We start from the raw sequence: 26025 nt of genomic DNA, 5'->3' as shown, positions 1-26025 counted from the left end.
GTTCAATGATTAATGAAAAAACTTAAATGTAAGTAAGATAAAATTTCACATTTAACTTATTTAAAATTGATTTACAATTTTGAATGCTTTTTGCTTCATCTTCCAAGTTTTCAATTACATTTTTGAATTGTTTAAAATGATCTGTATAAAAGAAGGCTGATTCTAGCCAAACATTCTAACGGATAATAATAATTGTTGGTTGTGGTAGTAAAAGTGTATTTGGCAACATTTTTTTATATAACTGAATTCTATATGGAGTTTTTCAGAAAACTTTTTTCATTATTAATTAAATATTCGGCGGATACCATGAGCAATACAAATTACAAGTACAATAGTCAAATAAAATGCTTAGGTCAATTGATTGAAAAACTTGATTTAGGTCAAGCCAATATTATTTTATTAAAATTAGTAGGTAGTAACTATACTGATATTATACTAATATTCATTCAAATATTTAATATTTTATTTTATTTTTTTTATATACTTTTATAATACATACTATTACATAATAACTAAAATTTTATTATTTTATTTTTTATATAATAATCATTAATTAGCGTTTTAATTATATTGAAATATTTATTGGTATAATATGATACAAAATGTGCAAAGTAAGAAATAATAATAATATATATAATACACATAGTTAGAATAAATTAATGTATGATTAAACATAAGATAAGTACATACTATATATATTACGAAGTAAAAAAGTAAATATCATATCTGTTTTATATTAAAAAATTGAAAGTCAAAGGTTATAAAAATTTTTTATGTTTTAAGCATAAAGTTTTATCGAAAACTTTATTTAAGACGTAGATATTTTTTAGATTTTTCTATATTTTTTAATTTAAAATATATATTATCCATGAGTGAAATTAAGCTCAGTAGATTTACAAAAATAAGAATATTATAATGATACCTAAATTAATATGTTTAAAAGTTGTATTTCATATACATATTATATTTAGTAATAATATAACTTATAAGTAAGTACAATATTATATATGTATTATATTTAAATAGTATTACACAATCTATGTTTCATCAACATTTTTCTGCTAAATCGTTTAAGCATTTCGAGTGACCATAATTATTATATAGTAATTGAATCAATAGATATTTATGTTTATAATGTTCTTGAAATTGTTTTCAACGTTGGTATGTACGTCATAGTGACGTGTGGATGTGAACGAATATTCAAAACATTGATATCTATTTGGCGAAAATATAACTATGTGTATACAGGTAACACATGTCATTTTATAACCAGTTATGAAACCGATTCCTACGTATCTATAATACTATAGTAATTTTTTAACGTTAACTTATACATTATAAGTATATACTATTCATACGTACATTGAAAATCAATATACCAAGCGAACTGAATTTTTAATGAATACATCAGCATAATAATTTAAAAATCAGTCGCAATTGCCAAGGATATCGAATATTGTAATTTTTTTTTAAAACACACACACAGTAATACTAATTTTCAGATACTTTCTCCGTGAGGTCTAGTTAATCGTATATGTCATTATATTCATATTTATCTATTAAAAATGTTTATGATTTTATTTTAGAAATTAAAAGTAGATAAATAATCAGACTGTTTAGGTTAAAGTGTGTACAAATTAGAATATCCTGCAATTAATAATTGAATCTCGATCAAATTCGTTACCTACACTACCTACAGTATTTCTATATTATTGTCCTGTGTATTTGTAGACTATAAATGTCTATAATATAATTATTTTCTATAAAGATTTATATTTTACGTATATAACAAATAAATATACATGATGAATATTGATGAGTATTTAAACAGTAAACACTAAAATCTCAAAAATTATTAGTTTTTAAAAATATTTTATTTTATCATATTGTTTGTCCATTTTTAAAATTTGATGAGTAAAGTAAAGTAACCTGTAGTATGTAGTATATACTATACTGTACTATATAACTGTACATTATTGTGCTGGATTATATCCAATATACTCTTATAGTCCGTAAAATGTTGATCTATACTACTTCGCTACTCCTAATGTAAGTTGTCATTAAAAAAAAATAAAATAATAAAACTTAATAAATGTTGATAATTTTTGAAAAAATGAGTGTTTACAATTAAAGAAAAATCACCCGATATATATTATAAATAATTAAGAATGCATAATTACTAACGATTGTGTGTATATAATACGATTATCCGTCGTCTTAAACACCGACAACAATCACCTCAATATTTTACGTATACGTTATATGAGCACGTAATATAATATTATGTATTATGAGTGTTATGACTTATGACTTATGGGTATAATAGCTGGTACCTCCTAGTACCTAACTATACCATATTACGGTTGTTCGAGCGTGTCCGAGTTATGTAATTTAGTCAAAACAATCACACATGCTGGAATAGATGCCTACAGAACTGCTGTTTGGGCGTCGGGCACAAATAATCACTATCACTATATAACTTTATTGATACACACCATGTCATTATTCAGATTTCAGATATACCTCCAATATATTATTATACTCAGGCGGGGTGTATTTTCCTAGCTATGCGATTATCTCACTCGCGATCTATTATCGAATACATTGACGCTCTGTCATACAACACAAATCGAATAATATCATATTAATAATTTATTATACGAGTACTTACTCCGGGTTGCACGGCGAAAGTGTAAATATTGGCGGCATTCCACCAGCAATTGCAGTTCCACAGCGCGGCTGAAAAAAAACACACAGTATAATAAGACATTATTAAATTAATGAAAAACGTGAGGTTCGAACACAATAATATATTGGATAGTTGTACAATCCACTGGGTGAATACAATATACTAATATATACTATTGTAGTATATACATAATATACACTACGCGTCTTGCGGGGAACGAATCTATCGAATTTATTTGACCGATGTAGTTTATGAAATAAAAAATAATTGGTACCTGCGTGTATATGAAGTTACAACATAATTAACGTTTTTTTCCTCATTAAAAAAATTAATACATAAATATATAACGAGGGCCAACTGTTATTAAAAACATTGTATAGATAAGCTATAGGTCTGTCGAACGATTCACTCTTTCATAATATAGGCCACATAAAGAACTATTCGGCGGGACTCGTCGTTTTCGTGGTAGTTATTATGTACTAGGTTCTTGACAGAATAAAAATGTATTAATAACACGTGAATTAGCTGAGGCTAAGACTAAATCGTTTCAAAAAATTTTAAATTTCAATTCGAGTATCTTAATGACGTGCCAACTGCTGCCGAGATATCGGGTCATTATATAACTATGTATATGTATATACAATATTATATAATGTTATTACTGTATATTATATGGAATTACCTACCCACGCATAATATAACTATATTATTCGGTATGCGCGTTGATTCCGTATCGCGACGAAATCATCTTTCATGTTGTGCACCGTAGTCCCGGACCTTTGGTATCGGATCGTCGTATAGTATTGTGTACTCGGTGGCTGTAGAGTGTGAACGTATAGAAATATTCAAGACATCATATCCAAGCCCGCGGGATATTATATAGAAAATAGGAGGGAAGGTATAGAGGAAAAAAGCCTAGAAGATGTTATGGTGCACTATGGCTGCGCAGTGTAGTACGTATGATGTATATTATTGTATACATAATTTGGTTGGCTAATAGGGTTATGAAAAAAACAAAAAAAAACGTCTTATTAAACCGATCTCTCATCCGTGGATATGTACGACCTCGGCAACCGAGCATGACCTCTCTTCTCGGCCGGCTCGGTGTCGAGACCTATGATCTGCCGCGGCTCGGCGTGGTATACCGTAATATTAGTATTAAGTCGTACAATATACGCCAGTGTACAGGATGCGGATAGAAAGAGTAAACAATCATGTGGTCTGCGAGCTGGGTAAAAGAACCGATGATTTTTTTTTTTTTGGAATTGCGTCCCAGATAACGAAATTTTTATTTTATCAGCATTTTCTCTCGGTCATTCGCCGCGTTTCATGGTTTCGGACATACCGATAAACCACTAATACAAATACTTTAACTCCGATAAATGATATTATATTTCAGTGAATTAGTGAAAAATATTCCAGGTAAACGTCAAAAATACATCAATTGAATATTATTACTTTTGTACATGACTCTTGCATATGTGCAAGATGCTGAGATCGAAATTTTAAAATGCATTGACCAAAAATCTAGTTCAAGTCCATGAAAGCATTATATAACAGTGACGATTATGAATTTCTCAAAAATTGTTAACATCATAAATATTACATGAAATACATGTTATTGCTACAAACAACCTTTTTACTTTTAATATTTCTAAATGTTCAAACGCTTAAAATTGTATGTATTATATGGTCAAAACTTTTAAAAATCAAGTAATCGTGTACAATTTCGAAAAAATTTGAACATATTATTAAAACAATTATATTATGGTGTCTACAATGATTTATTTAAAAAATTTAAATCGTGCGGATAGCTATCTTAATATTATAATATTATAACTGTAAATATATATATTTACCGGATATTTAAAAATTACAATCGATTGAATGATTCACGATTCTTTTTATATGCATTGTATTAATTTTCGAGTATAAATTAGTATATTTATATTGAAAATTTTTGTATTTATCACATTTAAAAAACCATTTTTATTTTCTTAAATTATTTATTGACCATAAACACATTTTTAATGGACTACAATTCGGCCACACAATGTCGTAAACAATACCAAAGTTGAATATTTAAACGATTTGTCACATTGTGGGTATTTTAAAAATATTTTTCTGTTCATATAGTATATATATTAATAAAACAAATACGTGTATTCAAATATTGTATTATGCAAAATTGTTGGCTTGTTAGTTCACTTGATTACGATTCTTAAACCAAACCGCACAACATATTATTATGAAATATTCTGCTAAAACCACAGGTTTGAGATATGTTTGATTTGTATATCCTTGATGAACTGTACTACCATAATAATATTAGATATCATAAAATGGTCTGTCAAGCTATATCCAAATTTTAAATGACCTAAATTGTCATGTATTTTAACTAGCGTACACGTAAATCACATTTTATAAATTCCACATTTATAAGTTTATACTTGTTCGAGTTCACAGATATGGTGTCAAATAGATCTTCGTAAAACTCAGTCACATCTGAAGCGTAGAATACGGTTTCATAATAATATATTATATGATAATTGTTGTTTTGATTTGAATTTTAAATAGTTTTTCAATAATTAGTTTTTAAGGTAACTCTGCATTATTTTAGTTAATTTATTTTCATTTTTTCCACTACTTTCTTTTTGCGTATATTAAATTTAGTTATTTATTAAATTGTTGATATTATTTTAAATGTAACCGTTACATCCCCAGAGTGCGTATAAAGCTATATATAAGTACTAATAATATACCTATTCTTTATAGTTTATATAGTAATTGTACTCAAACTCCAAGAAACCACAAGAATGGAAAAGTGTGTTTTAATAATAATAATTCTTATTGTTTTCGTGGAATATATTTAGAAGACTATAGATAAAATATTGCGTGTATCTTATTGTGATTCCTAATATATTATAGCAGAATTGAATTTATATTTTTACCTTAAGTGGAGTTATTTTGACATATTTGCGAGTATTTGTTGCAATCCTTTTATTATCTCTCTTATAGGATTCGCCAATTGTATACTACAATAATAACTATTTGAACATTTCATTACCAATATATTCCTACTGCGTACGCTGCAATTATCGTGCAGTTTCCAGACGGGTCGATGGAAAATTTAAATTGAATTTCATTTTGTCGCCATCTTCTACCGTCTGCACTATACACAATAATAAATAATAATACACCCGCCATTTTTTCAATTTAAAATTGTTTTTCCCTATTATTATCTTCGATTTGATATTTTTTTTATTTACGAATTTAATTTAATTTTAGTTTTGTTACAAACGCTATTTGTGGTGTATGAGTGTTATGTCACAAACATTATAAACACGTAATATATTATTTGGACGCATATAACACCGCCACAAAGTACCTTTTTAGTATAAATTCCACCAGTGAATCATGCGAAAGTTTAAAATTAATAATTATTAGAGAAAAAAATCATAATATTCATTATATTAAAATAGCCTGCGTTAAATGATAGTAATACATAATATACCAAAATAAACAAAACTTAAAACTAAAGAGTAAGTTAAAATTATTAAATTACTTATTGTATCTAATGTTATTAAATAATAAAAATAATAATTGTTAGAATAAATTAAATGTGTAATATAATTTTTAAAACTATTATTATAGCATTATCTACACTGTCGTTTTTTTTTTAATTTTCGAGTTTATTTGATTAAGATATACTATTAAGTTTTAGGTACTTACACAAGTTTTGGTTTGAAATCTGATAGAACAAAAGTAAAAATATGTACATTTCGGTGACTTGTAAAATTAATTTTAAGGATATATAAGCGTTTATAGCTCTATTTGGATTTTTAGTTAAATCAGCCTACAAATGAGAGGGAAAGGCTGCATTATCGTTTTTATAATTTTCAACAAAATTATCGGAAACCTCAATTTTATTATTCTATGATTGGACGGTATGATAAGATAATTATTAAATATTAATATGAATCGATTCGAAGCAATTAACTAACAGTAATTTTAGCAATATATACGTATGTCATCACAACAAATGTCAATGTATTATTTAATATGAAACTTGCTAAAGTCTTAACACTGAGTTTTCGTACATCCATTCCAAGTAAGAAAATATAACTAGAAAAGTTTAAATTAAACCTTTTCATCACCTTTTTATCTGATCAGTATTCTAACGAAGTTAATCACTCATGTTACTAAGTGACAGAAACTGCTATAGACGACTACTGTTTATTTATTGCAATATAAAATACGTAAAATATTGTGTATGTAGGTGAAATAGGTGCCGTCGTACAGTATCATAGCTTAAACGAAGACATAATAACATTTTCAAGGTAATAACACTAATAGCAACGATCAATGAATATGAAATGTGAATCGTGAATCACTTTGGTGATGTCGACCAAATAAGTATACAGAATGTTTCACAGCAAGAATGCTTACCCCCATTTTTTCATAAATAATAATGATAATGAATTTATTCGAAAACTGATTTTTGAAATCTATAAACAGTAGATTATCTGAAAATTATAATATTTCACTTAAAAATTGTATAATGTCGCGAATAGTGATGGAGGAAGACTAGGAAGGACTTATAGTAGAATTGATCATATAAATGCTGATTTTCTACTGATAGCTTTTTTATATTATTTAACATTATTTAACTGATTAATCATTGAATCATAAGCATCTGAATTCTAGTTTTGTTTAAGTTTATACTGTCTTGGACATAGCTGGTCGTATACCAATAGTTAAGAATATATTTTGTATTGAATTAATTTTTTTTTTTTAAATTAAAAATTAATTTTAGTATTTTATTGCTCGTTTCGTTCACGAAATTTTTGTTATTTTAAATTAAACTATTTTATCAAAGCATTTCAAATGAATAATTTCAGAAAAATTTTTAAACGTGTGCTTGTAAGTTATTAGTTATAACTTTTAACACGTTGGCATACACGTACGCTGAACCATCGATACGCTTTACATACAATACTCCATGTTAAACGTGTTTGAGTACAATACCTACTTATATTTCACTCTCGAATAATATATAGAGCTATGTTGAGAAAATCGAAAATGACTAATTACAAAACATCATATTATTATGTATAGTGGGTATAATCGCATAGATTAGATTCAGTAACTGATCTGTGAAGGTAGTCGGAAACTGAAACTTTTACTGAGCTTTTTACTTCTACTCCAAAAATCGTTCGTAAAAAAATGCAGTAAAAATTAAGAAAAATCGAGATAAAAATAATTTAAAAAAAAACAATTGTTGCGTCGTCCTGGGTCGACTCGGCCATATGGCATAAAACTCCGCGTGCCGCCCGTCACATCACACACACACACATAGGTGAAATATTATGCAGGCGCGCGCCGACACGATTTTGTCATAATTATTATCGTTATCATCGTCGTCGTCTCGTTCGTCGTGTGTCCTTTCCTCGCGTGACCAGCGCGCGCGCGCCCGTTTGCGATTGTAGCAATAGTCTTATCATTAATTATTATAATATTATACAATATTATACATATTATATTATATTCTGTTGTTCGGTCGGATCAACCGTTTGAGCAAGACTGCTTTAATAAACTATTATTGTAACACGCGGTAACATACGTACAACGTACTTTAATAACACGATTCCATGTGTCAATGTATATAATGTATATACAATGCTTGTACTTAATTATATTACCTATGTGCAGACAATGTGGTGTCAGAATTTCAATAAAAACACGCCCGAACCGAATGTCACCGCTGACCGTTATCATACGCGATACAAACTCAGTCTCGATTCTCCCCTTTTATATATAACAGGGGCGGACAACATGAATAGATTCACGGGCCACATAGATAATTACAATGATACCAAAAGCCAAAATGTTTATAGACACATTTCATATAATTTGATAATTTTTTATAAGCTTAAAGCTAATACCTAAAAAATTAAAATTCATAATAATATTCAGTAAATTTCGATTCTGTAAATAAGACGCGAGCCGAATCTGGCAATGACGAGAGCCATATGTGGCTCGAGAGCTGCAAGTTGGCCACCTATGATACATAACTACTTAATCCTGAACAAGACAATTTAATTATTAATTTTAAGTTAAATAAAAAGATTTATACTTAAAAAAATTAAAAATTAAAATATATTTTCATCAAATTTTTCAATGTCTTATTTCCAGTTAATTGTTTTCTTTATCGGGCTTATCCTTATTAAAATAAGTCGTTAAAATATGATATAAATATAATGCTCTCTGCTGTGGAAGTTACCTAAAAGATCAATACAAAAATCAACAAATCTTTACAACATTTTTATTACCATTATGAGAGTACCTGCGTCAGATATATTTTCCAAATCCTTTTCCATGGTGGGGAGGGCTAAAGTAATTTCCCTACGCTTGTTCGATAATACACCTCTATGCAATGCGATTATAGGTTGATAAATCATGCGATACTTACACTTTATGTATAGTATATTATCACAACACAGAACACTATACACACGTGTATTCACAAGGTCATGATAAGGATAGAGAAGGGCAAAGAGGGCAAGTGCACTAGGTCGCCAAATTAAAAGATACTTTATATGTTTTGTTATTTATTTATTTAAAAAAATATAAAATCACCAATATTACATATCTAAAAAAACAAATATCTAATTCATTGCAAGTATGTAAATTGATTATAACTATATATATAATATGTAGTGAACGAAAATTATATGCTCAATATTAATTATGTATTTAAAATTAAGCTATGAAGATTATAAATTGGAAAACTAGCTAAAATATGTAATTACTAAAATTTGAAAATTCTACACTTCTACATTATATGAGTTTTATAACTCATAAAATTATAATTCATCGTTTTTATTATTATTAAATAATTTTATAATACGAGTACTTATATATCTATGTACTATATTGTATATATATATATTGTACTATATTTTACGCGTTGTTAAGAGAATAAATTATTTTAGTTATATTTTTAAGAAACTTATTTAACCAAATTGATTGTTAATTTATTTTTATTTATATTAGTTTATGATGCAAATTATACATATAACCACAGGCGTACATTTTTATCATGGTAATATTATAGAGACTAGTGAACGGACCAATTATATGCCCAAGAAGGCAGAATGTTAGAGAATCAATAGGTTAGTAAAGTTAGTATTTATGAATATTTTTGAAAATATGTTAATTTTGCGACTGTCTTCAAAATAAAGATTAAAAATAACACTATATATTTATTTATAGAAATAGAAGTAACAAAACAGTGAATGAAGTAAATGATAATAAAGATAAAGCGAATTAAGAGTTTGCGTATGATGTTTTCCCAAAAGACAATCTCATGTTTTTTTACAATATAATAAAAGTAACTATATCATTTATTGCAGTATAATATGTATTATATTGTTGAGTTTAAAAAAAATATTATATTTCGGTAGATTTTATTCGTTTGAAAGAGCAAACCAATATCAAATGTGTAATCAATAATCATGAATGTTGAGATCCGTTTTTAGAATAGTAAAATACCGGCAATCATATATTATTATCATACGTAATAATTAAATTCCTGAATTGTTTATGCAAAATATACCAAATAAATATGCATTACGTAGTATTAATGATTAAACAATAAAATCAGGAAAATAATTATTTTTTATACATATTTTTTCTATACTTAAAAAACTTAAAACACATTAAATCAATAAAACTAGTAATTTCGGTAATTTACTATTAATTAAAAATAAAAATGTTTATCTATAATATTCCATTAAAAGAAATTAAAGTAAATTAAAAATTTATTTTTTTATTTAGATAAAAATAGTATTTCCAACTTATAGTAGTTAAAGCTATGGTATTGTATAAAATTATAAACCTACGTAATTTCATCTTTTCTCATTTAAAATCTTGCAGAGATGCCTCTATACTTATGTAAAACTATAGAACTAGGTATAGGTTACACTCATACAGATTGTCCGGGTGCGATTGAAATACTGTATAAATAATAATAATGAAAATAAATGACTACCTATAACTTATACTCACATTATTTATAATGTATATTACGTATTGGACATAATAGTTTAAGACACCTATCATAGAGGGTATATATATATGAATTATGATATTATTTGTATTTTGTACAATATTACATTTGTAATATATATCTTTCGCCGGTGAGAATATTTTATCGTACTTGCTGATTTTGACGATTTCGTTGTTGCGTCTTAACCAACGAACTCTTATTAGATTATCGCCGCCTCGGTAGGCTCGTTATGCGATTAACGAGCGTATCGCGCAGCAAATGTAGGTACACACTACACAGTATATAATGGTAATAATATAATAATAATAATAATAAACAAGTGTGTCTTTATGGCTTACGCGTGTGTGATTTTTTACAATCCTCACACATATATTTTAATAACATAGAAACGGAGCGCTTAAAATAAAACGTTTAAATCTGGTTATAAATAGATACGATCGCGTGTTGATCGGCTGTATGTTTTATTATGATAAATCTTACGTGTATCGTGTATGTGTATGTATTCGGGTACGGTAATTAATGACCGTGACCTACGTCAATCGCGTAGTTTCAGAAATTGTGTTGTTTATCAATGGAGTTGATGGAAGACCTGAGTCGGACTAAATAAGAAGTACGGTTCGCTCGTATACCGTGGTTCGTACATGATACAATATTAAAATATATTAATGTTACATGCAAATTTTATCTATGCACAAATATATTTCATGCATTTAATATAAACCTATTGATGTACGTAAAAACGGTTCCTAACTGTGGCGCAGAAAAAAAATACCCTCACTATAATATCTTCGTAATGTATAGAATAATACAAAAATAAATATCTACGAACATATCCCTGGAGTGATTTTTGCAGCAGTCAACTTATCATTTCGGGAAACCACGAATACATTTTAAGTTGCACTAAATTGCTAAAAATACAAATTGATTATATTCTGCGATGAAAAAGGGATGTCATGACAAATTACTGTCATTTATTGATATAACGATGCAATTTCCAAACTGTGAAGCGCTGCTCCCTTAAGAGACGCAAGCGCACTTAATTATGGGAAACGTGATGTATAAATATTAATATTACACATATACACTATAAGTATTAATATTAATATTTTTGTTTCATTTACTCATGAGAGGCGTAATTAAATTATTTTTATTTTTAAGAATTTGTGAACCAAAACAATTTGGGAACTATTGATAATATAACGTATAAGTAAAAAATATGATTTTTTAAAGACGATAAACCTGGATATGTTGACTTCGTTTTACAAACGCACATAACAGCAAACCTGTGTTCGGTAGAATTCATTTTGTGTCATTTCATTTAAATATAAGGATGAATTGACCTGACCTATATAATTAAATTTAAAGATAGAAGAGTATAATCTAGGACATATCGTATAGACTTTTAAAATGAGATTTAACTTTTAGCTTTATAAAATATTACAATTTTAAAACACTCGTTATTCACCTTAAAATTAAAATATCAATAAAAGCCTACATGATGCATTCTAGATAATATTATTATACTTAAATTAAATCCAATTAATTATATTACTGAAATTAAAACACAAAATGTATATTCCGAGACGTAAATTGGCTATACATTGACAGATTGTACCTTTGTAAGACGAAAACTAACACATTAAAGTGTAGCATCAATAAACAATAATAGTTTTAATACATCTATAATGGCGTAATCAGAGGGGTGTTTTGTACATTGAAACATTTTCTCCCTCTTCAAATTCATATATTTATTCGCAAAACAATATATTTGTTATGTGCCTCACACATAAAAAAAAATACGTTGTCATATTCGATATTGATATGAAGATTGATAACTACAAATTTAATAGTATATAAAGTTTCTCACAAGATAAACTTAAAATAAAAATTAAGACATACCTGTTAAAAAATCCTGACTAAGTGCTGTTAATAAGAATATTTTTCTCGCTAATAAAACATTTAAAACACAAAACTTTTTTTTTCCGAAATATATTTGTATTACTGGGTTATGATTTAATTTTATCATACATTGATACATCATTGTAATTCACGTGATCAAATAACTTAAAATTATATTATTATACATTTGTACGTGATCTTAAATATAAACGTATATACATGTACATCGAGGTCATTATGTATAACGCTATATGATTTATGTGAATGTATTTTAAATACTAAAGTTCAAACATCATGACTGACATGATGTGTATAGACCATAAGGTAGATACTGCGATATAACATATTTAGGTACACTTGAACACTGTAGCCCTCGTATATTATATTGTACACGAGTTGAATTGAATTAAAGAAAATTACGGCAAATTAGTACGTTTAGACGGCGATATTTTATGATATTATTTGAAATAATTAATAATAATATACAGAGTTTCGATCATTTATGTTTTTACGCAATATATAATCCATTTCAGTATCAATTGTTTTACCGCTAGAAAATCTTAAATCGACCTAAGCTGTTTCTTACTAATTTAATCTAGTAACTTCAAGGCGACTCAAAAATGAACAATACAATGCGTGTTTTAAAGCGTGACTTTATCCAAGGGCGGCCTTAGAAGTAAAAAAGTACACATATACGAAAATATATACCCCAGTTATAATTTTTACCCATACATTATACGATTTTATGTATACTATTTTATTATGGTAAACAATAATTAAAATCGGAACCGCATTGCGATTGTTTAGAAACAAAACAAAATTAGCAAATTGTTATTAGACTTATCATTTGATCTATTATTTTTCTGTGGGCGTTTTTCGAGAACTCATAGATAATGCAAATCGGAGTCAGTTCGTAAAATTATTTCAATTTTTCCACAAAACCTTATAGGGGAACAAGTATAACTGTATAAGTGTTATTATAGCGTTATAAATTATTATATAATAACGAAGGTCGTAAATAATACGCTTATTATTGCAGTTTATACCTATTATGTATATTATGTTATAGGTGTCTATATGTATTTTTTTTTTTTTTTTTTATAGACGATTTTTTTACTTATTGAATCACTTTTCTATTATTATCTGAAATAGGTATTTAGTTTATTTAATTTTAATAAGCTATTTCTCATAGATACAATAGCGATTGAATAAAATCAATTTTAATCCACGCCACACGCAAACATAGATTGTAGGTACCTACCTACCTATATAATATATAATATACACATTGGTATATTTTTTTTATGTTATAAATATTATTAAAAACATTAATCGATATTTCGGAGACACCCACTACGTGTTACGTAAATCAAGACACGTGTTTACACAACTAATAACACATGAATAACAAAAAAATAAAAAAAAAAATAAAAATATATATAATTCTTTAGCGCCCGCCAAACAAGTTATATATTTATTATTATATACGAACTGACAATGTAAAATGTGTATTGTAATATCCATTTGTGCTCATAATATAGGTGTACTTATATGCGTATGTGAACGAATGTATAGCAATAATAGCGTTTTCACGCCCTTCCTGTCCGTATTATCATCCGTTTTATTTATTTATTTATTACTTTTTTTTTTCTTTTAAATATTTTTATTCAACTCGTATTTAGCGTAAAAGATATCTCTGCATGGCTATATAATAATATAATAATATAACACGATACGGGTCGAACCGGCTGTCGTATACGCGTAGTAGGCTGTAGTAATAGTAATAATCCGAACACGTATACAGTATAATGTGACAGAGTGTGCATATGTGTGTTATTAAAACGCAATTTTTTTTCACTGTGTCAAAATATAATCTGCTTTCTATTGTTTGTTCTACGGAGCGGCGGCCAACGATAATCGCACTTACACGCGACTGGAATCACGCCCAGACCACCGCCGCCGCCGCCGCCGCCGTTGAAACCCATATATATGCGATGTATAGGTATATACATATAATATACGGCATACCTCATACGTATATGCAATAGGTATTATATGTAGGTACTTTGGCCAACGCGATGAAGTGATACCTTCAGCAATATACCTATGTCGTATAATACATAATTTAGTGTACCTACCTAAATACAATATAAATTTGAGCTCTCGCTCGTGATGCAGCTCTCAACACTTGACGCGATTTCGGTCGGCGCAGTTAATTGATTGTCGCACAAAATGCACACGCTCGTTCTTTAATTCATAAATGTATTTATTATTATTATATTGATACAAGTGTGTATGTGTGTCGATGGATTTTATTACCATTTCGATATTGCATTATAGATAAATTGTAAATAATATATACCTACCGAGCTATTATACCCGCCCACTAACTTTTTTATTTATTCGTGATAAAAAGTGTGCTGCATTTGACACAAATTAGGTAGGTTAGGTAGGTATGTAATATTGCAAATTTTTGGGGGTTTTTTTTTTATTTACCAACGATAAATACATAATAAGCTTGAATCGCAGTGATAAAGTAATATTTTGTATAATTTATCAATTACGTAGGATGCAAATCAAACTAAAATCCTATTTACTGTAATAGGTACCTATATATTAAATATTATATACAGCTTGTGCTGAGAGAATATTATTTACTCGCTTAATATATGTTCTATGTCACCATAAAAAATATTTATGATGATGACAAATTATTTCGAATAAGATTAAACGATTATTATTTATTTTCTCTTTATTAAAGTGTTAGCATTTGTGGGTAGGCGCTACATTATGAAATCGTTTTTATTTTTAAAAAACTATCCATACAAGCTATATAGATAGATAATTAATTTCATCAATAAATAATAAGTTATCATTTTTAAATTGTATGCGATAGCAATACCATAATATATGATAATAGACTTAAAACTAAATAGAGTGCGTTATTAATGGATCAAATATACAGAAATAAAATTTTAGCTGCAACGTAGGTATATACATATCTACTTATTTAATCTTGTTTATCTGATAAAATAATATATAACCAAGAAAATTTAATCATTCAAAACCATTGCAATTTTAATTAAGTATATTAATTATTATCATCGACTTTCGTAAAAATCATATATATTCATATACATTAGGTCATCAAGTTGTTGATTTAATGAAGTAAAAATAAAGATATATACTTATATAATATACTTAATACATATAATAAATATTATGTACATAATTATGTTTAACAATTGGTAAAGCCGCGCAGATGAAAGAAAAATATATAACTTTTTAACTATACATTTTAATTTAAAAAACAATTTTAATAAAATTTATATTTTTCAAAGATATTAAGTATACTTACGCACAGGACCTATTATAGTCTATTATAATGTATTGCCCATATAATTGATGTCCATCGTTACATTATTATGAAACCAGAGTTACAGGTAGATTATATTCTGTGATTTCAATACATATATATTTTTACAGTACATGTTTATATGTACACGTACGCAGCCAGACAAAATGACCGCATCACTTTCTCCGGGAAGTCAAAACAATTAAAATCCTCAGTGTGTAACGTTCATTCAAACATCGAAAAAACCGGAATATAATAATATATAAACTAGATTTACTCACCTACATTTTTTGAAGCAAATTTGATCCATATATCTCAATAGTCAATACATTATAAATTAAGAATGCAACTCTTATGCAAAATAATGTGTATCAAATAAAAAATTGACTTAATAATAGGAACTTTTTTATTATACATAGATACATTTTCATAGGTTGCTAAGTCTTGGTATAATAATTTTATACATACAAATAATATATAAATTTATATTATGCATCAATTAAGCTATCATATATTTTTAATATACCATACACATAACACATATATACATAATAAAACGTTTACAAAAAAAAATGGCAGTATAATTCTTCTGTGATAGTGTGATATATATATAATATACGTAATATTAAGCCAAAACTCAAAATACGTAATATAGTCCAACATGAGTGAATGAGTGATGTCTATGTAATATTATTTATTTTAATGTTTGTGTTCAAGCAGTGATAATATGACCAAATCGTTATATAACAGCAAAATATTAATAAGTACACTATAATAATATATGATGTACACTTAGTATTTTTTTTTTGTAATGAATGGTATGAAAAAGCAATAAAAAATCATAGGTATTTCATAATTTTAAGTTATTACTGTCATGAAAAATATTATTACTCTTTTTGAGTCGATCGAAGTATGCATACAACTCTGCTGCAGCTAGAGGCAAAAGACTACCTATATTTATATAGCATAATATAAGCTTGGGGGCCTAGAATTCAACATTTTTAATCGACATTTAAAAATGACCAAATTTTTAGTTGTATTCACTTCGCTATTAATGTTTCATTAATGGCGTAACTAAGGAGGAGCTAGCGGTCTTATCTTTTCTCACATAGACGATTTTAACCCTTATACTTTTTTACTTTTTAGCCTCTCCAAGTTAAAATCTAAATTATTGTATATAAAATAAGAACTGTCATGGGTTCGAATGTTCAATGTATAAAATAATTAATAATTGTATAATATATTAATATTGATACTGTACGAGTCTGCATGTTTAAGTAGAATTATAACACGCATCAGGTGACTATGACTTAAAACAAATTCAGTGACTTGGCTAAACTAAATATAAAATGAAAATTATATCTTTTACCAAGGTAACCATCGATAATGATATGTTATAAATATTTACATCTAATTATCTAAATATAAATGTAGAAAATAATAGTTGTAAAATCTGTTATACTATTATTAGCAGGGACGGAGTGGCCCACCGGGATACCGGGAAAAAAATCCCGGTAGTCTGGAAGCTAAATGACCCGTTGGCCTGAAGTATAGATAGAAAAAAAACCACGAAAATAGTGTAATGTGAGAAGTATATTTATCTATACACTAAAACAAAATAATATTAACAATTTAATTAATAATCATTTTTATATTATTTTTTATATTTTGAATTCTGATAAGCGATGGGCTATTTTATATGAATTTTCCGTAGCCGTACATAGTATAATATACCATATATTTTTATAAAGTTCACCGAAGTTCTATTACACAATAATACCATATAGCCTCGCGATTATCGAGTCAAACATATATTTTCTCATTATTTTGTCATTAGAGTATCTATTTAATAGAATACAGTATGATGGACTAGTAGAGTACCTTTAAACCACATTTATATTTCATGCGTTTTAAAAAGTTTTGTTTTTAAATAATATATTCATTTCAATATTAAATATTTTCCAGTTTTCCTCGAAACGAATGATAACAAGAAAAGGAAAAGCGGTGCTAAAAGAGATAGAGAAAAAAATAAAAGTTATTGATGCAAAGTAGAAAACAATATATAAAATTAGATTTATATTATTGTGAAAGAAATTTACCTAAACTTTTAACGAATAGGTATCTACTGAAAATATCTTTGATCATAATGATTTATCATTTAAAACCGATCATATCATTGACATTTATTATGTAAAAACATTTAAAAAATTAATAAAGCTTGGTTACCTATTTTAGATTTTAGATTTAAAGGTTTTTTAATAGTTTTATCAATAAAATACATACCTATGCAATGGATTTTTATATTTTATTTTACTTATATATATTTAAATACAAAATTCATAAATAAAGTTTCTATTCAAGAGATGAAAAAGTTAAAAGAAATTTATTTTCTTGGCCTGAATTTTTTTCCCACTCCGCCTCTGATTATTAGTTATTTTATTGTTTATATTTTATTTTTTAAAGCGATAAGAACAAAGTTTTTACTCTGTAGTTGTTTGTTTTCAACTTTGATTTTACTATACTAGAACTGTATGTGACTTTTAAACTTTAATGTTGCTAATTATAGAGGTGTGAGACTTATTTTGAACTTAAATTTTCTAGGACTCTAGCTCCAAACTACAAAATCCTATGGTTATACCTTGTACCTAAGACCTAAGCTGAATTTTTAAACTGTAATCTGTATCAAAATTCAAATTGCGTGGCATGTAGGATTGACGAGGCCAAAAATTTGCGTATAGTCGGGCTATATTCCTACATATATATTATTATGCATACTGTAGTAATACATAACATAGATGATTTTTTTGCCTTAGTAAAACGTGAAAACTATACACTAAGCCCAACAGAATTACATTTTTCGAAATTTCTAACCATATAGACGTACGTGCAGTTTCGCGAAGTTTGAAAATATTTTAAACATCATGCAGTGCTGTGAATAGAGGCCAAATATCATTGAAACTAAATTGCACGCTATCATGATCCTGCATTTCCAGGTAAAAAGATCATCATTGCGCGTCAAAGTTGAATGATCGACGGAATTTAGAGTTGAGTCGCGAGGCGAATCATCGCGTGCGTTTATATAATATAATATTGTTACGTACAGTAGAGTGACGAGCTTGAAATTTTTCAGAGGCTATAATTTAATTTCCTACCGACCCAAAAAAAATCCAATAAAAATATTTAATATCATATTTTTAACTCAAATTGTCGTAATTAAATCTAAAATATGAGTTAGTACTAAATTACGTATATTATACCCATTAGTATTTAACCAACACCCACCATCCCTTAAATAACTTAAAAATGGTCACTCTCAATAACTATTGCAGGATACCTCCTTCGCCGCGTCACTAATTATACACTTGTAATATAGTTTATGTTTATGTACCTATACAATATTATACATTTTGTTCCATTTCATCATCCGAGTAAACCGATCAAAAATTGTGTCCGAAAAAATATTTGTGTATACGCGCGAATACACTGCAATAACACATCTTGACATCACAAATACTCAGTTCCCACGGTGAAAGTTGATCTCTGTCCGTTTTGATGCTTTGGGCGACCTCACACATTTCTCGCAGCAATACGGTCGTAAAAACGACGTCGTACGCGCGTGTTATTACTGTTATTATTCACAACGTTTTATAATCCGTCATTTAATACTATATTACCTAAATATATATTTGCTTTGGCGGCGTCTCTCCGTCATCCGACAATAACAATCATTGAAATTCGTAGTTTGAAATGAAAAGTGTAACGAATATTGTAATGCATGCAGGCCACCTCTACTTAAAAATAATCGCCAGCTCTTTAAATGTTCATCCGCCTGCACTATCATACTCGTAAAGCGTAACATTACTCGTATATTATAATTTATATATTTTATGCCGTATCTAAACAAAATACGTTTTATTTTGTTACAGTCAGTGCTTTAGTTAGGAAAAAAATTAAAAGGGGAACGCAAAAGTGTAAAAAAAAATACGTGTACCTGAGTATTTAAATGTATTAATGATTTTAATTGATAAGATATAATTATAAGGAGTACGCAATACTTTTTTTTTTAAAGAAGAGTATTCCATCTCCTTCTCCGTTTTTTCAATACAGTAATGAATACAAAATGATTCATTAAAAGAATATTTGCTACCATTTTTAATTTAATAATGATTTATTTAATTAATTATATTCATGGGATTTTTAAGAACCATATTTTGAAATACTTAGATTTTTATGTAATTTAAGGGATATCCTGTGACAATATAAACTTTTTTTCTACAAAAGAATGTCATACTTTTTAATTTTTATATGCAATTTTGTTTGCTACAAGAAACAGAGAAGTTATATTCATCAATGTCAACATAACATAAAATTAAAAATCATAATAATAAATTAATATTTTAATATTTCTAATAATTTGTATAAATTGTTTATAAAATCTAGTATTTTTTTTCAAATTAATTATTATCATTATGTCAATTTATATCTTTGTAGAAAAAAATTAACGTGGTCTGCAACTGTAATATTAAAAATTAATGTACGGCCTTTTCGTTGGAACGTTTAATATTTTATTATTAACGCGTAATCATTAAACATAATATGATATGGTAATACATGGTTATAATATGTATAAAGAATATATTAAAACACTTCATAATATCTTATAATGTTATAAATAATATGTATAAATAAGTATAATACGATTTCACAACTTGCGATGCAGACCCTGGACGAAATTATATCATTATTGTTATTCGCCATCACTGCTGCTCATGCGTATACAATGAAAATCTATTTAATTGAAATTTTTCCCCATACGTTGTTTATTTTTTTTTTTTTAAATATCTATTTGATATACATGTAGCCCATGTAGGTTACAGGTATACTCTACAACGTATTTGTATTAATTGAGCGTATAAATTGATGAAAGCTAATGACCATGGCCAAAATACGGACAATGTCCAGAATTTTATTTTGACCTTACGAGTCGTTAGAGATGATTTGCTTTTAATACGAATTTTATGGAGCATAAATTTACCGAAAAAAAAATAATCAGTCTAAAAATACAACTCATAAGCCATTGTAAATAGGGTAAAATAATTAATCAACTGTAGGTGATATCTCAATGCTACGAAAATCTTTAATAAAGTTATACGTTAAATCAGACATCAATATATACATTTTACAGTATATAATTTTGAACTATCTTATATAATAATTTATATTAAAAATTGTATACTACATTTTGGATTAAACGTTTATTTTCAATGTGTATTAAATAACCGAATACGTTTGATGAGTTTCAATTATAAATAATTAATGTTGGTATTTATTTAGTTAAATGCTTATATAAATAGATATGATTAATTTTAATTGCATTCATTGAAAAATAGTTAAATTTACACTAACTACATAAAATAAGAGCTTTGAAATCACTATATTATTATAGATACTATGATTTTTGTATTAGATATAAATATTCATAAAAGATTTGAAAAGCTTGACAAAATGTAATATTTTCGATGATGCATCATATACTTAGCCTACGTAATTATGCTTTTAATCGTCGGCGTATTTATTAAACCAAACATCCGGAGGTTGCGTTAGACCTCATTTATACAGACCTGTACATATTGCTACCTGTTCGGCATGTTTATCATTATAATTATGACAATAATAATAATTATAATTTGTTTGAAGATTATTATAATACGTTTGCACTAATATACAAGGAGGTATGTTAATGTTTGTTTGTATACTCGTAGTGTATACGAACGCGATTACGACTTACGTTTAGGTGTGTTCGCATTAAAACATAATTATAACATTTGTAACACAATTGTGAATGGACTACAGGTACGAGAAATACGAGTGGATCTAATTGAATTGGCGCGTACGATGTACGGATGAGCCCGGGGCTCGGATGAAAGTCTAAACGTCAAAAAATGCAAGACAAGTATGGTGGGCGTAATGTTTTTAATGTCTAGAGTTTGTTTTGATATAGCAGCAATAATACACATGTATAATATCGTGTTTTATATAGGCATAGCAGATGGGCATTTAAAATATATTAGAAATCGCCACGCGAACGTAGTTAATATGTATTTTTAATCGTTCTTACAAAACGGCGACCACAGACGCTTATATATCGCTACATGTATATCTTTAAACGCACGCGGATATTAGTTTTTAGATTTATTGTGATTTGTGAACCCGAAAGTCTCAATTTATTGTTGTGACGCAAGTTTACATCTAGACGATATGCTTCATTAAATTATTAACATAGAAAAAAACAAATTATAATAAGTGACTTAATATAGAAAACGAAAACATATTAAACGATTTAAGAAATATAGCTTATCTCCGTCGATGTCTCTCATAAATTAAATGTTTGCATATTCAACCTAACCCAAAAAACGTTAAACGAAAATATAATTTTGTGAAATTAAATAATATTGAGTGTGTTTATTTCATTGTGAAAGCTATGATTTATGATAAAAAAAATCATCAAATCTCTTTAGTCTTCTGCACATACGTACATATTATATAAACATAGACCCCGCAAATTTCATCACGTTAATAATAACAATTATTCTAATACTACACCGTAATAACCGTATCTATATTAAGTGCAAATAGAATGTGCACAATTCGATGTACAAACATTCATTTCAAAATATATGAATAATGTGTTGGACCATTTATCATTATATACGTACTCCTCGTATTATTTGTTGTTATTTGCGAAAATTAAAACATAATAAATGTGATATCAATTTTGAGTGGGTTAGAGGTACTGGAAGAGGGAGTATATTAGTTATGAAATTCTTATTATGCACATTTAAACATATAATGAAATATTGAATTTGAAACACAATCACATACGAAATCAATATTTTTTGATATTTACTCAGATTTGAGCTTTCACTATTAGCATATTTTTTCCATGTTAGTAATATTTTATTAAAAATTATAGAGAAGTTAATAAAATGGCCAGATCTGTTTTCATATTTTATCACAAATCTAAAAAAAGAACTAGGTGAAACTTTTTAAACACTTTTATTGCACTTAAAGCTCACTTCAGTAAAAATTAAAATCGCATGACCATAACAATTTCTAAAATATTTGATAACTTATATAAAATGTTCATTAATTAATAAACATTTAAAATCTAAAAATAATTATTTGAAATAGAAAATTTCATTTAAAAAAAAAAAAATACAAAACGGTTATTTATAATAAAAAAAAAGTCGTTGTTGCACAAATTAAAAACGACTCTTCAAAATTCTGGTAAAAACGCACAGAGAATAGGTATATAATTAATGCTTCATTCTTAGAATCTAGAAATCATAACATCCCGGAAATGAGTATAATTTATTCATTAAAGTATAAAATTCATTATAGGAACCTGGTCAATTTTTCAAACAGGTTAAACGTAAGACATCCAAAATACTGTGTATTGAATAACCGAGATTTTATTCAACGATTATTTTCTGTACATTATCGTTACATATGAATATGTTTCAGAAAAAACATCTTAGTACCGGCCATTCATATATAGTATACCTTATGCCCCACTATACAATGTATAGGTATACCCAAAGTATTGTAAAATACAATTATTAGAAATAATATTTGGCATTTGATACGAAAATGAATTTTTAAAAACGTTTACCGTTAAATCGTATTTTGCTATGACAATATTTATTTCACAACTCTTTATTACGATATTATTAGGCTCGGGATGCAACCTATCTATAAAATGATATTTATATATCGCGACAGAACAATGGACAGGTATCTGGGAGATCTCAAGATCAACACGTTTGATTTTTTTTTCAGATTCGCGTTCACATGTCAAAGAATTTTTAGATTATAAGCCATATGTATACATGTGTTATATATTATGTATACCCAGTATACCTACATATTTGCACACAAGGTTTTTTGTGGCATTTTTTTTTTTGTATTTCGTACCTCAACGAAATTCGCCCGTCGTCGAACAACCGGTTTCGCTCTGACTTCTTTTATTCGATTATTCTCTTTCTTTCGATAACATATTTTTATGTAAGCGGATCTGGGCGATTCCTGCCTGCCCATAAACGATCAAACGCGATGCACGCGAATCTAAGAAATATTATACAACGGCAAGAACAGAAGTCAAATCGCGTAAAGCAAAACTGATATCGCATGTACATTCTAACCCTTTCAAACCTTGGGGTATTAAATAGCTACTTTAATTTCGAAACTCGTAGAAAAATCCTTAGAAAACATAGTCTTATGCTGTATATAATATGTATATTATACAGCTGTTTATACGTCACCTTGATGAAACAGAAATTGCGCCACATGATTCTGCAGCGGGTGAAGTGTATACCGGACACCAGATCAGGTATGATGTTACACATCATTTCATCCTGATTATTGGTAAAAGTTTTTTGTGTGATTATGTTGATAGTATCTATACTTATTTTAATGTTCACAACGAACATTATTCATTTGAATCGATATAAAATATGCAAAAACTATACATTTTTAATTATTTTTTACTCACTGTGATAAATTCATATTAAATATGTAATTCAATCAATAATTAAATACTTATCGAATTTTATAATACAACTGAAAGAATTTTTTGTGGGACACCGAGATATTGTAACGATAAAAACTTGTTTTAGAAAGAAACTATACAATTTACTTTTGAATAATAAAAAAAGTTTTTTTTTATTGAGGATAATTTAAGAGTTAATACTTATATAATTGTATTATAATTATACTATATTATATAAATACTTGTAAAAAAAAATCTGAAAAGTTATTAAATTTAGTATAGTTATTTACATTTTTCAATAAAAAAATAACAGCTTATTAATTTTTTCGAAAATTTCAGAAAGGTAAACTAAACCCAGAGTTGAAAGATAACAAATGCCAAACACTCAGACCATAAATGAGTTATAGTACCGTATTTTTAAACTAGCTTATAGTAACCAATTAGTCTAAATATTTTTTAAATTTTTAATATCACTTTTTATGCCATGTTACGAAGTACAAATATAAATAAGACATATTTATAATATGCTACACTACTACACTAGATATTATTGCAGTTATGTAAACATAAAACACGTTTTAAACATTAAAAAAAAAAACGACTGTATATAAATTGGTCACATGTTTATTTATCTATATCAAAATTAATTTTTTACGGTTACACCATTACAATATTTAAAATATTTTAACTAATTTTAATTTATCGAGTTTGTTTTAACTATATACCAGCAATTAAGTTATAGTAATAATACTGATTATAATTATATAATATGTATGCCATTTAAAATTATTGATTCAAATTTCATTGAAAAATTCGTAATGTATAAAAATTATAATTAATATCTCTTATCCGTTGTAATCATGTTAAGTAAACAATACAAATTTAGGTTGTGCCAGTGTGTCAGTATGTCTTACATTAATGTTTGTTAAAATTTCGTTTAATCTTTAATAAAAATAAAAATTAAATATCTATATAAGATATTTAACAGTACATTTCAACGGTGAATACGAATATACGATTCTTGACGTCCTTCCAAGGGCATTATTGGAGTGCAATAATGTAATCCATATGCAGTTACATCATTCTATGTAAATTTTGATTGTGAACTCCACTAAACAGGCTATAGACAAAACAAGTCTCACTATGTAAGTATAATACATATATTATCTACTTTTTTTCAGAATAAATGAATGAATGATATTTAACGATATAATATAGTGGGTAAGAGACTAAAGATTTTTCAAAACGTTAATGAAATTTTTATTAACTTAGTGTTGTAATTATTCATTTAGTAATTCACTAAATTGGTCAACGATAAAACTTAAAATCATATTATATTGTATTATTAATAAAAATTTATTTTAGTAGTCTTACGATTTTAAATTAACAGTTACTCATGTGTAATCGATTATGAAAAATAAATTTTAAAAATAGCACTAGAAATTTGTGGAATTTTATCATAT

At 27.2% G+C, this 26025-nt stretch overlaps 1 protein-coding gene across 1 annotated transcript in view; it reads right to left on the bottom strand.

Annotated features, from left to right (window-relative positions):
* The window catches only part of LOC112601679 (transcription factor SPT20 homolog), a 53272-nt gene that overhangs the window by 14229 nt on the left and 13018 nt on the right, over window positions 1-26025 (bottom strand). The window contains exon 3 of the mRNA XM_025349413.1: window positions 2672-2739. Coding sequence (XP_025205198.1) covers window positions 2672-2739 — 68 coding nt within the window. The remainder of the gene's footprint in view (window positions 1-2671; window positions 2740-26025) is intronic.

This window comes from Melanaphis sacchari, unplaced genomic scaffold (assembly GCF_002803265.2).
Source record: "Melanaphis sacchari strain LSU unplaced genomic scaffold, SCAv2.0 Contig7_pilon_pilon, whole genome shotgun sequence".
NCBI classification, from domain to species: domain Eukaryota; kingdom Metazoa; phylum Arthropoda; class Insecta; order Hemiptera; family Aphididae; genus Melanaphis; species Melanaphis sacchari.
Note: the sequence above shows the minus strand (reverse complement) of the source record. Positions and strands in the feature narration are given on the sequence as shown.